At 35.4% G+C, this 11,270-nt stretch overlaps 1 protein-coding gene across 1 annotated transcript; it reads left to right on the top strand. All coding sequences in view use genetic code 12, as the record gives it.

The window, feature by feature from the left end:
- Positions 1–10,024: 10,024 nt before the first annotated feature.
- On the top strand, positions 10,025–10,307 carry RJT21DRAFT_3514 (uncharacterized protein; the record flags this gene model as incomplete). Its single annotated transcript, XM_064884256.1, has 2 exons — positions 10,025–10,041; positions 10,157–10,307. The coding sequence occupies 2 exons, from the start codon at positions 10,025–10,027 to the stop codon at positions 10,305–10,307; spliced, it is 168 nt and encodes a 55-aa protein (XP_064735965.1).
- Between the last annotated feature and the right edge of the window lie 963 nt (positions 10,308–11,270).

Below are 11,270 nucleotides of genomic sequence, written 5' to 3'. Positions count from 1 at the left end.
CTATCAAAGTTTCCAAGATTCTGAACATAGGTTCTTCCCAAATTTCAGTACGACAAACGAATTTCACTCTTTTGGCCAAATGAAGTGCATTTTAAGTAAAAAAAGAAATTAGTACTCAAAAAGTGATTTTGCAACCTCAACTTATATGTCTTGACATGAACTACGCATTTTATGTGCCAATTTAACCCGAAAAACATATCGAATAAATTTATCAGACAACAACATAGATGTGCCACGCTCTCATGTATCGCAAAAGAAGGAAATAAAACCTGAACCATATATAAATTCAAGAAAATCAAACCAATTGCAAAATATCCTCAATTATCAAACTAAAACTTGAATTAATATTATTTTATTAACAAAATCATTTTAATATTCAATTGCTCTCTTGAAGCATATATTTAACCCTGAAATTATACATCCTAAAAATATCCTAATGACAATGATTATATCTCCCGGAAACGAAACCCTTACAAAAAAAACCACTCATAATGATTCTCATACTCAATACAAAATTTCTATTAAAGAAATCTAAACTGTAACATATTATTTCAATAACACCACTCTTGTTACCAACGTTTCAAAGGTCATAACGATACTTGGCATTCCAATTCAATATTCCAAAGACCTCTCTCCATTCATTTTTAATCTAACAACGAAATCATCAATCTTGTTCGTTAAAATTTGTACAATCCATAATGTGTAGTCTTAAAAAAAAAGTAATTAATAATTACATATGTAGTTGGGTTATTCAGCATATTTCTACTCTTCTATTGTATGAACCAGCAGATAGTTGTTCCTAAAGGACTAGATGACTCCAAATATCACCACCTGCTCTACCTTTATCAGCACCATCTGCAAATGTCGTTCGGTCCTCAATCTTACAATGAGATCATCAATGTCTTGTACATTTAGAGTTAAAGATTCCATAGTTAATGTTTCTTAAACAAAATACTTATATTATCATAGTTACTATATAAAACCTATATAATTATCTATAGGGATATTAGAGGTCTATTTATACCTCTGAGTTCACACACATGTGTTGTAACAACAACTCTAATAACACATTATTAGAGTACCCCCTTTCTATTGTTACAACCCCCCTTTTATTGTTACAACCATTTGTAGCAAGTTACAACACTCTACCTGTCTTCACAACCATTGTAGCTTACAAACATGTTGCAACAGCCTCCCTTAAGGTGGAATGGTTGTGAGACGGTATGCCTCCCTTAATCTGATAAAAGCTGTAATTTAGGAAGATTACCTATTCCAGCAAGTGTGCAAAGATGTGCATGAGGATCGGCTGGCAATGATTTAGTTAAGACATCAGCGGGCATATGCTTAGTATTAAGGTAATGAACAGTAAAGTCCTTATTAATGTGGTGGCGAATAAAATGGTAGCATCTCTTGATATGTTTGGTTCGACTGTGGAAAACGGGGTTGGTAGCGATTTTCATTGCACTCTGACTATCACAATTAAGTTTGATGGCTGGTAAGTCTAACTCCAATTCCTCAAAGATTTCTTTTAACCATAAGAGCTCCTTACTGACCAGAGCTAAACTATAGTATTCAGATTCAGCACTAGACATAGCAACGACTTTTTGCTTCTTACTTTTCCAGATAACTGGGCCATCAGCATATTTAACAATGTATCCGGAGGTTGATCTGCTATTGGTGGTATCTCCACACCAGTCGGCGTCACAGAAACCAATAATTGAAGATGTATCTGTTTTCTGATATCTAATACCAAACTCCATAGAACCACTAATATAACGAAGCATGCGCTTAGCAGCTTTTAAATGGTAGGTGGTAGGAGATTGAAGGAATTGTGATAAGCTTGAAACAGCAAAGCTGATATCGAGCCTGACAGTGTTTGCTAAGAATAACAATTTTCCAACGAGACTGCGAAATTCCGTAGCATCAGCAGGACTGGCGTCAGCAGGCACATCCTCTAAGTGCTGATTGGCTAATAAGGGGGTCCGAACTGGATTTAAGGAATTCAGTTCAATTCCATAAGATGTAAAAATGGACTTACAATAATCTTCAGCAGTGATTCCTTTAGTTCCATCATGGAATTGCTGAATGTTAAGGCCTAGGAACTTGTGGCATTGGCCGAGATCTTTCATCTTGTAGTATGCCAGTAAAGTTGTCTTGAGTTCGAGTATTTCAGCTAAATTGGAACCACTTATAAGCAAGTCGTCAACATATAAAGCAATAATTATGATTCCTGATGAACGATGTCTAATATATAGACCATATTCAGATTCCAAACGCTTAAACTGAAGTTCCTTTAATGTAGCATCAAATTTAAGATTCCACTGGGCCGCAGATTGTTTTAACCCGTAAAGGGCTTTATGCAATCTGAGAACCTTGTGGTCATCGACTTCATATCCTGGTGGTTGACGTAAATATAATTCTTCATGGAGATCTGCATTAAGAAAGGCAGTCTTAACATCCATTTGGTGAATAATAAGGTGTAGTTGAGCCAGAATAGCCAATAAAAGTCGGACGGATTCGTACCTAATAACAGGCGCGAATGTGTCGTGGTAGTCCACAGAAGGTATTTGTGAAAAGCCTCTAGCGACTAGGCGGGCTTTATAACTTCCATCACCTTTTATGGAATAAACCCACCTACAGCTAATGGCTTGACGACCTTCAGGAAGCCCAGACAACGTCCACGTATGATTGGCAATTAAAGACAGATATTCATCATCCATGGCGGATTTCCACTTATCATGATCCTGGGATTTCATTGCTTGTTGAAACGTATTTGGAACCTTAATGGGCAGTTGGACATGGTAAATATAATCCACAGGAAAGGCATCAACATAAACAGCATATTCTGGATCATCACTAGTATCATCGGCAATTGAAGAACTACTGGGTGGTGGATGATCGGAATCATAATACATGATTTGGGGTTGTTCTGTCGTACGACGGAGTTTCTTGGAGTCTGGAGCATAAGAGTCGGAGTCAGTATAACCATAGTCTGAAGTAGCTGTCATTTCAGGCTGATATGGAATTAAAGCAGTGGAATGTAATATAATGTTACTGGACGGATCAGCTTCACGTCTCTTCCGTTTCTGTTGTGAACGCAGAACAGTTAAAAATTCTAAAGGTGATGGAGATACGAGATTTTCTTCAGCATCCGGCGAAACAGCAGGTTTAATGGTATCGGGTACTTCGATAATGGAAGTAGGTTCAGCGACATCTTCTTCGTGGGAAGTCATACTATCATCATCACCATCATAAACATCTCCATCATAAACATCTCCATTATAATCATCTCCATTATAATCATCTCCATTATAATCATTTCCATTATAATCATCTGCGTGGGTGATATTAACTTCATAATCAATAGGGTCGGTATCCCTAACATTTTCTGACTTAGTTGCATCGAGTTCATTCATACTTGCATCAGATCGGTAGTGATCATCATTGGTAACTCTAACAGGAGGTGGCGAGCGGTCGGAAGAATTATAATATCTAAGAGAGGAAATTCCACCACTAATCCCCAATGTGGTATTAGAATGAACATTAATTTCACCTTGGTAGGCTAACTTTTCAAAAGGAAATTCATCTTCTATGAATCTAACTTGACTGGCAGAAAAGATTTTCCGAGTGACCAAATCATATAATCGATAGGCTTTTCTGTTTGGGTCAAATCCCAACATAATAGCCTCCCTTGATGTAGAGTCAAATTTGGACACTCTTAATTTTGGGGGAACCAAAGCATAACACAAACACCCAAAAACTCGTAATTGGTCATAATTGGGAGGATTCCCAGTCCATTTCTCATATGGAACGACCAACTGATGCTTGGGAGCATGACGAGGCATTAAGTTAAGCAAGTACGTAGCAGTGAGTACAGCCTCTGGCCAAAAGTGATCTGGAAGTGATCCATCACGAAGTAAAGATCTAGCAAATTCTTGAATTGTTCTGTGGGAACGTTCAACAACTCCATTCTGATAACTGTGATATGGTACTGTCAATTCGTGACGAATTCCGGTTTCATGAAAGAAATTAGTAAGTTTGACATTATTGAATTCAGAACCATTATCTGTTCTAACTATTTGAACCTTTGCAGAATTCTGACGATCACAGGATCTAATGAAGTTGATAATAAGTTGACCAACTTCAGCAGTAGAAGTCATTGGAAAAGTTGTAATGAATCTTGATTTATCATCAACAATAGTGAGAAAGTATTTGCAACCATTATAGGCTGGTGGAAATGGACCACAGACATCCATATGAAGGATTCCTCCAAGTGTTGTAGCTCTCCGAGTGGAATACTTTGGAAATTTGAAAGTCATCTTTGACTTCATACAACTACGGCAATTCTTCAGGTGACACTGAATTCCGAGTTTTCTAAAATTATCCTGAATACCACGACCTGGGTGACCAAGTCTCTTGTGTAAAATTTCCTGAGGAGTTCTAGCAACATTACCAATAAATGCATTTCCAACCCCCTCATTTTTCATAGTATCAATTTCAATAGTATACAAATTTGCCCGTAAACTACCATGGTGCGATAATTTATTCGCAGCAAGATCAATAGATGCAAAACCTGCATAGACTCCAGTTGAGTCAAAGACGAAGGTAGCACCCCTACGGGCTGCTGCAGGGATGCTAATGAGATTAACCGCCGATTTGGGAATATAGTAGACGTTAGTAAGATCAAAATCTGGAAGACTTACTTTACCAATACCTTCAACTTGCATGGTTGATCCATTAGCACAATCAACATTATGCTTAAAATTAGTGTCAATTTCAGAAAATAATCTAATATCCTTAACAATATGGCTTGAAGCACCAGAATCAAAATGAAAAACAGCATTTCTGGGTTTTTCAGAAACTTGAAAAGCCAGATCACCAACGTAGAAACTACTTCTTGATGTAGACTTGCTCGTGTTTGTACCATTGGTCGATTCATTTCTGGATTGTTCATTTTTGAGTTCTGGACACTTATTCTTCTTATGGCCTTCCTTCTTACAATGATAGCAAATAACCTTTTTACTACGATTAACAACTAAAGCGGTATCCAGGTTAATGGTAAAGTCTAAATTATCAGGAGGATTTGTACCAATACGTAAAGCTAATTTCCGAATAGTAGCAACATCAAAAATAGCATTGATTTTTCTTTCTTTAAGGGAGTGAAAAGCCCTTTCAATTTGTCCCCATTTAGTATCAGGAATAGTTGCAAAGTATATAAGTCCACTAGTTTCTTGGCCATTAAAACGGCAGAAAACATTTTCTCCAAGCATTTCCCAATCGTCAGCAGTGGGAGAACCAAAACCGTACTTTCTAATGAGTCTAGCAGCAGCTGTAAAATCAATGTTACCATACTCCTCACAAATTGAAAGGTAAGCGGTATCACCTGAATAACCTCTGTATTCCTTCCAAATGGTGTCAGATATGGTCAAGGATAGAACATGATTAAGCATTCCTACAACACTACTCTTCAATCTATTAACATCCGTAGGACCAACTTCTTCAGTAAATTGAAAAAAGTCATTTCCATGAATTAAGAAACCTGAGATCCCAAGTTGATTGAAGACGTCAACGAAACTGCTCTTCCAGGTGTAGAAGTTTTCAAGTCCTTTCAACTTGACTTGCACGCTGGCAGAAGCAGGGCTCATAACTTGTCGTTCGGTCCTCAATCTTACAATGAGATCATCAATGTCTTGTACATTTAGAGTTAAAGATTCCATAGTTAATGTTTCTTAAACAAAATACTTATATTATCATAGTTACTATATAAAACCTATATAATTATCTATAGGGATATTAGAGGTCTATTTATACCTCTGAGTTCACACACATGTGTTGTAACAACAACTCTAATAACACATTATTAGAGTACCCCCTTTCTATTGTTACAACCCCCCTTTTATTGTTACAACCATTTGTAGCAAGTTACAACACTCTACCTGTCTTCACAACCATTGTAGCTTACAAACATGTTGCAACAGCAAAGATACAAATCTATTAAGCTATGACATTTCGCATTAAATCTTGCCTCCTTCAATCGACACACTCCTATAATATATTTACCAGGGGATTTCTCTACGTTGTCTGTTTATTCAAGTGAATATAATCATCATCTAGTAGTAAAGAAAACCTGACTTCAATAGTTTTGAAATTATTATAAACAAAGCGTCCACCTTCTGAGGAAACAAATGAAATATGTACTTTAGCAACATTAGCAACATTCAATGCAGAGTTCCTTTGCTTTCCTGAGTATCCTCAATAAGTAATAATTCAAATAGAGATTAAGGACGCCCATTAACAAAATATCTATAATCCACCTCAAAAATTATCAAATTAAATTCGAACGCTTATAAATTATTCACATTTAAATGTACTTTGAATTTCCATTTCCCTTTTTATTTGCCGCCGAAGTATTTGGAATGATTATTTGTTTACCACTTCTAGTAAACTGCAATACTAAAATGCAATATATACCTACTCTCATTATGTTAACCATATTTGTTGATATGTTTGGTATTTCATATTTAGTTGTGATTGGTAGCGCATATGCTATATGCAGGTTATGCCAAGAATGCATGTGCTATGCAGGATCGACATGAATATAAAAGTCACCTCCTTCTAGGTGAGGCGATTTAGAATAAATATAACTTCTTTTTATAAGTTAAGCAATATGGATATAAAATGAATATATACTACCAAGTATAGATTTACTAGCTTGTAGAGTAATGTAGGCCTGTAGACACATATCTATCCAACAAGTTATGAGCCCTGATAAGTGTCTTGGTCTTATTCGTTCAAGTTCTAGTAAGAAAAGGCCAGTGAACGAGATAAGTTACAGTGAAGTTTGACGATTCTGATGAAAGTAGTAGGAATTTTGATGATGTTATTGTATTGAATAAGTTGTCGGTACTATTGTTAATGTTAGGTTATACATGATACGTTAAGTTGAGAGGTTGTTGAATGTGTACTTTGATGAAATATTAGTAATCAATTTTTGGTTTAAGTAACATGATCTTATCTAACTATATTAACAGAGAAATAGTCAAAAATTAAAGAAGTAACAATAGTTTGATTAAATTGTCTTAGGAAATGATTATATGACATCAGAAGCAAATAATTAGATGATTTGATTTACATGATTAGTATTTTTGGGATCGTTTATAAAGTAACGAACTGGTCGAATTGCTGAGCATGGATGCTTTTATGTTTGAAGCTGGTTTTGATACACCATGATTGGTCAGATACGAATATCGATGGCAAAACAGCAGTGTACTCTTAATAAAGATCCATGACTCCTTTTGAATGTATCAGCAAAAGAATTAGAGATATTCGATTATCTTTTGAAATGGCTGATGAGAAAGTTATTTAATGTGAGCATAGCGAAAGATGTTAAGAATGATATGCCGTGAAAGGATGTACAACTTAGATTATATGGAAAGCAAGTGGCAATACATATGATTGATTTGATTAAAATCGTCACTCGATGATAGTACCCTAATAATTTGATAAGAGATATATTATTGTTTTAAATATGAACACGGAGGGTAGTGTTTTAAGTCTTGAGAGGTACATTACGGGCATTTTTTAACAAACAGTCTTTGGTGCTCACAATGGAAATCTAGAGTTAGGATTACTCTAGTGTAGAATAATTATTTTTGAAATTATTTTGGAATTACTTTTAGAATAGATTTGTTTTTGGAATTGTTCTTGAAATGAATTATGGTATTCACTTGAATTATCAACAGCACCTTCTTCAGAAAGTAATGAGTTGCAATAATCATGTAATGTTATCATGTATTGGTATGACATTTTACTTAAGTTCTTGAAGTGGTTTTAGTATTTGTTCTGGTAAATCTTTATTACACGATATGTTAACGATTTTGAGATCGATTATCAGACAGCTCTTTAGGAGGACTAAACCCTTGGAGATTAATAACACATTTTACCAACGTCTGGCAAAAGAATTTATTTTTTTTTTATACAATCGTGACTCAGCAGTAATAGAATGAAACATGATTGAAGTTTGTATAACTTTATGTTTCACGATACTGGGTTCAACGAAGAACGCTCATATATATGGCAAGTTAATTTGCCTCTAGATGACGCTCTTGGAAATGTTCCCAATTTGCAATTATTGAATGCGTCATTATAAAACGGGAAGTGTATTATACAAAGCCCGAAGGTTGCTCACGACGATATTGTTAATTTGCTCCTAGAAGAAGCACAAGAATTGAAGATCTTGGCAAATAAGGTTGATAGAGTTTTCAGCATATGTTACGGTAAGTGAGACGCATATGCTGAAGAAAATGACCAGATGAAGTCGGCATATGTACATATTGTATTATGCGAATGCCGTGGGACCTTCATCCGACAGTCTTGAGAAGACAATGGTCACAGTTAGATATACCATGTGCTGCGACACAGATATGGTTACATGTTTGAATTTGGTTTTTATTTTTGTCAAATTTGACACCCTTGCAGACGATTGCAGATGTTCAAGAGTTGGCAAAGAAACCGTTGAGAGTTATTGATATACGTATTTTGACGGACGTTTCCTTAGTCCGGAATTTTTGTTAGTGGTTATTTTATTATTTTTCGATCTATCTAATTTGAAGTACGCCGATCAAGTTCCTTTCGTGATTTTATCATTTGAATATCATCGCAAACCCTATTCTCGTTGCCTTCGTTATGTTTCATAAGGTATTAGATAGCAGCAGACCAACGGAATTTAGTTTTTTAAAATGTTGGTGCGATTATTATAAGGAAAAGGTTAAGCTTGATTGATACATTATTTCGTTAATTTACCTGTGGGTTGGAGATCAATAACAGTTATATGGTACTGTTCGAAATTACAGTACAACGTTCGTAGGAACGGAGGCTACCAGCAGGACACCATTAGCTTGGTTGTCAGTTTTTTAAAGTCATTTTCAGTCATTGTTATATGGACTTAGTGCAATGTAATAGGAAGTATTTATACGGTTGCAGACTCCTATTATGGAATGCCTGAAGACAAGATTGCTCTTCACGAATAGGGATATTAGAGAATATGCCCTTAAGAAGTAGGCTAGAGATACTTCAGGATTCAATTTTTTGGCTAGTCATAGTACCATCAAATTTTGACACCCTACTTAACAGCACTGTAGATGTGGCTCTGGGTGGTTGATGGGTACTATGTTGTAGGACTAGTAGCAGATCAGCTGTCAATTACCAATATTGAACTGATATTTGGGCAACCCTGTGGCTGAATATACCTTTTGTTGGTAGCAAGGTTTGATTATTCAGTCAGTGTTTTTCTAATGTAACACCATGTTTATTTGTGTACTTGAGATTATTCCATTGGAAGGAGGTGCTCTCCATGTGATGGAATCTCCGGCCATTGACTACATATGTTCGAGGGTAGTATGGCAGCACAGCACTTAGTGGTTGGTTACAATTTGTTGACATAAGGTCATCATTTGCTACTGTTTAGAATGTAGCGGTGCTTATTTAGCACATATTTGGTGCTGATTTAGCACATGTTTGGCATATATTTGGTGCCTGTTTGGTGCATATTTGGCACAGGTTTGGTGCATGTTTGGCACGTATTTGATGTATATTTGGCACCAGAATATAAATGACTCTCGTCGTGTTTGGCGAGCAACCCATTTATAAAGCTGCAGGTAGGCAATTATGGACATCATGATGTATTATATTGCTTTTTCGCTTTTCCTACTTGCAATGATAAATATATTGGCAATCCTACTATTTTCTCTGCGGGTGATTATTAGAACGATGTTTCTACCCTAATTATAGTTTTCTGGTAAGCTTCATTCTCAAGGTTTCTTTAGCTTAAGGGAGGATGATATTAGGGATAAGTGTGCGATGGGATATACAATGTGATTGGTTATATCATCGACAATAGAAACATTAAAGAACTAATGGATGCGGAACTCGACTAAAATTGTGAGATTAACAAGCGAGAATTAAAATTGCCTATTAAGTATAAATTCAAATTTCAAAGAATGAATGAAGACTTGAAATTTAAAACATGAAATGGTCATGGACGTGAACTAGACCATAGAATCGTAATTCAACAAATATATGCACAATATACCCTGTATATTTAATCTGAAGATGAGATATAAGAAATACAGGACGTGTATAAGAATTTTAGTAACAGCAGAACAAGAGGTACAAGAGGTACAAGAGGTACAAGAGGTACAAGAGGTACAAGAGGTACAAGAGGTACAAGAGGTACAAGAGGTACAAGAAGTACAAGAAGTACAAGAGGTACAAGAAATACAAGAAGTATAGGAAGCCTAAGAGATTAATTTAGTGTAGTCCGGATAAAAGATGAGAAACAATATTAGGATCCTTGGAAGATTACAATACTCTTTTTATAAGTAATGGCGGTGGTCTTTTATGACCTGATGGTTGAAATAACATATTGAAATAGAAAAGAACTGTCAAAGGAATTGAGATTAAATCAGAGTAACTTGATCTGTGAAAAAGGATTGACAATAATGTCTGTAGTAGATCAATATTAAACAGTCAATAGGTAATACCACAATGACTTGAAGCTAGGGTTAAAAAAAAAAAAAAAAAAAAAAAAAAAGGAATATAATAGCAGCCTTTTGGAATGAAATCCAACAATACGGAAAAGATGAAGAATTTCCGAAATATGAAATTCAGGGAGGATGTTACTCCAGAATATTAACAGATGTTATGGAATCCAAAACCATATATTAATGCAGATGGGATAGGACACAGTATGATTGAAGGATAGAGAAATTAACCTTTATTAGATTCAAACAAAATATGAATTAAGGGAGGATGTTGATATGTTTGGTATTTCATATTTAGTTGTGATTGGTAGCGCATATGCTATATGCAGGTTATGCCAAGAATGCATGTGCTATGCAGGATCGACATGAATATAAAAGTCACCTCCTTCTAGGTGAGGCGATTTAGAATAAATATAACTTCTTTTTATAAGTTAAGCAATATGGATATAAAATGAATATATACTACCAAGTATAGATTTACTAGCTTGTAGAGTAATGTAGGCCTGTAGACACATATCTATCCAACAATATTCTACAAAACCTAAACTTACTTCTACATAGTTACAACCAAAATTAATAATTTCCTGTCAGTACCAAAATCTGACTACACAATCAAGGCTCATGACAAACCGTGTACTTTATAGACATCTTCTCTGATTTAATTACATGATTGAAGTGTCTTATTTATCTTATTTGTTGCGTAACATTTAAGATTTGGTCTTAAGTCAT

This window comes from Scheffersomyces amazonensis (assembly GCF_036850825.1).
Source record: "Scheffersomyces amazonensis strain UFMG-HMD-26.3 chromosome Unknown RJT21scaffold_8, whole genome shotgun sequence".
In the NCBI taxonomy this organism is placed as follows: Eukaryota; Fungi; Ascomycota; class Pichiomycetes; order Serinales; family Debaryomycetaceae; genus Scheffersomyces; species Scheffersomyces amazonensis.
Note: the sequence above shows the minus strand (reverse complement) of the source record. Positions and strands in the feature narration are given on the sequence as shown.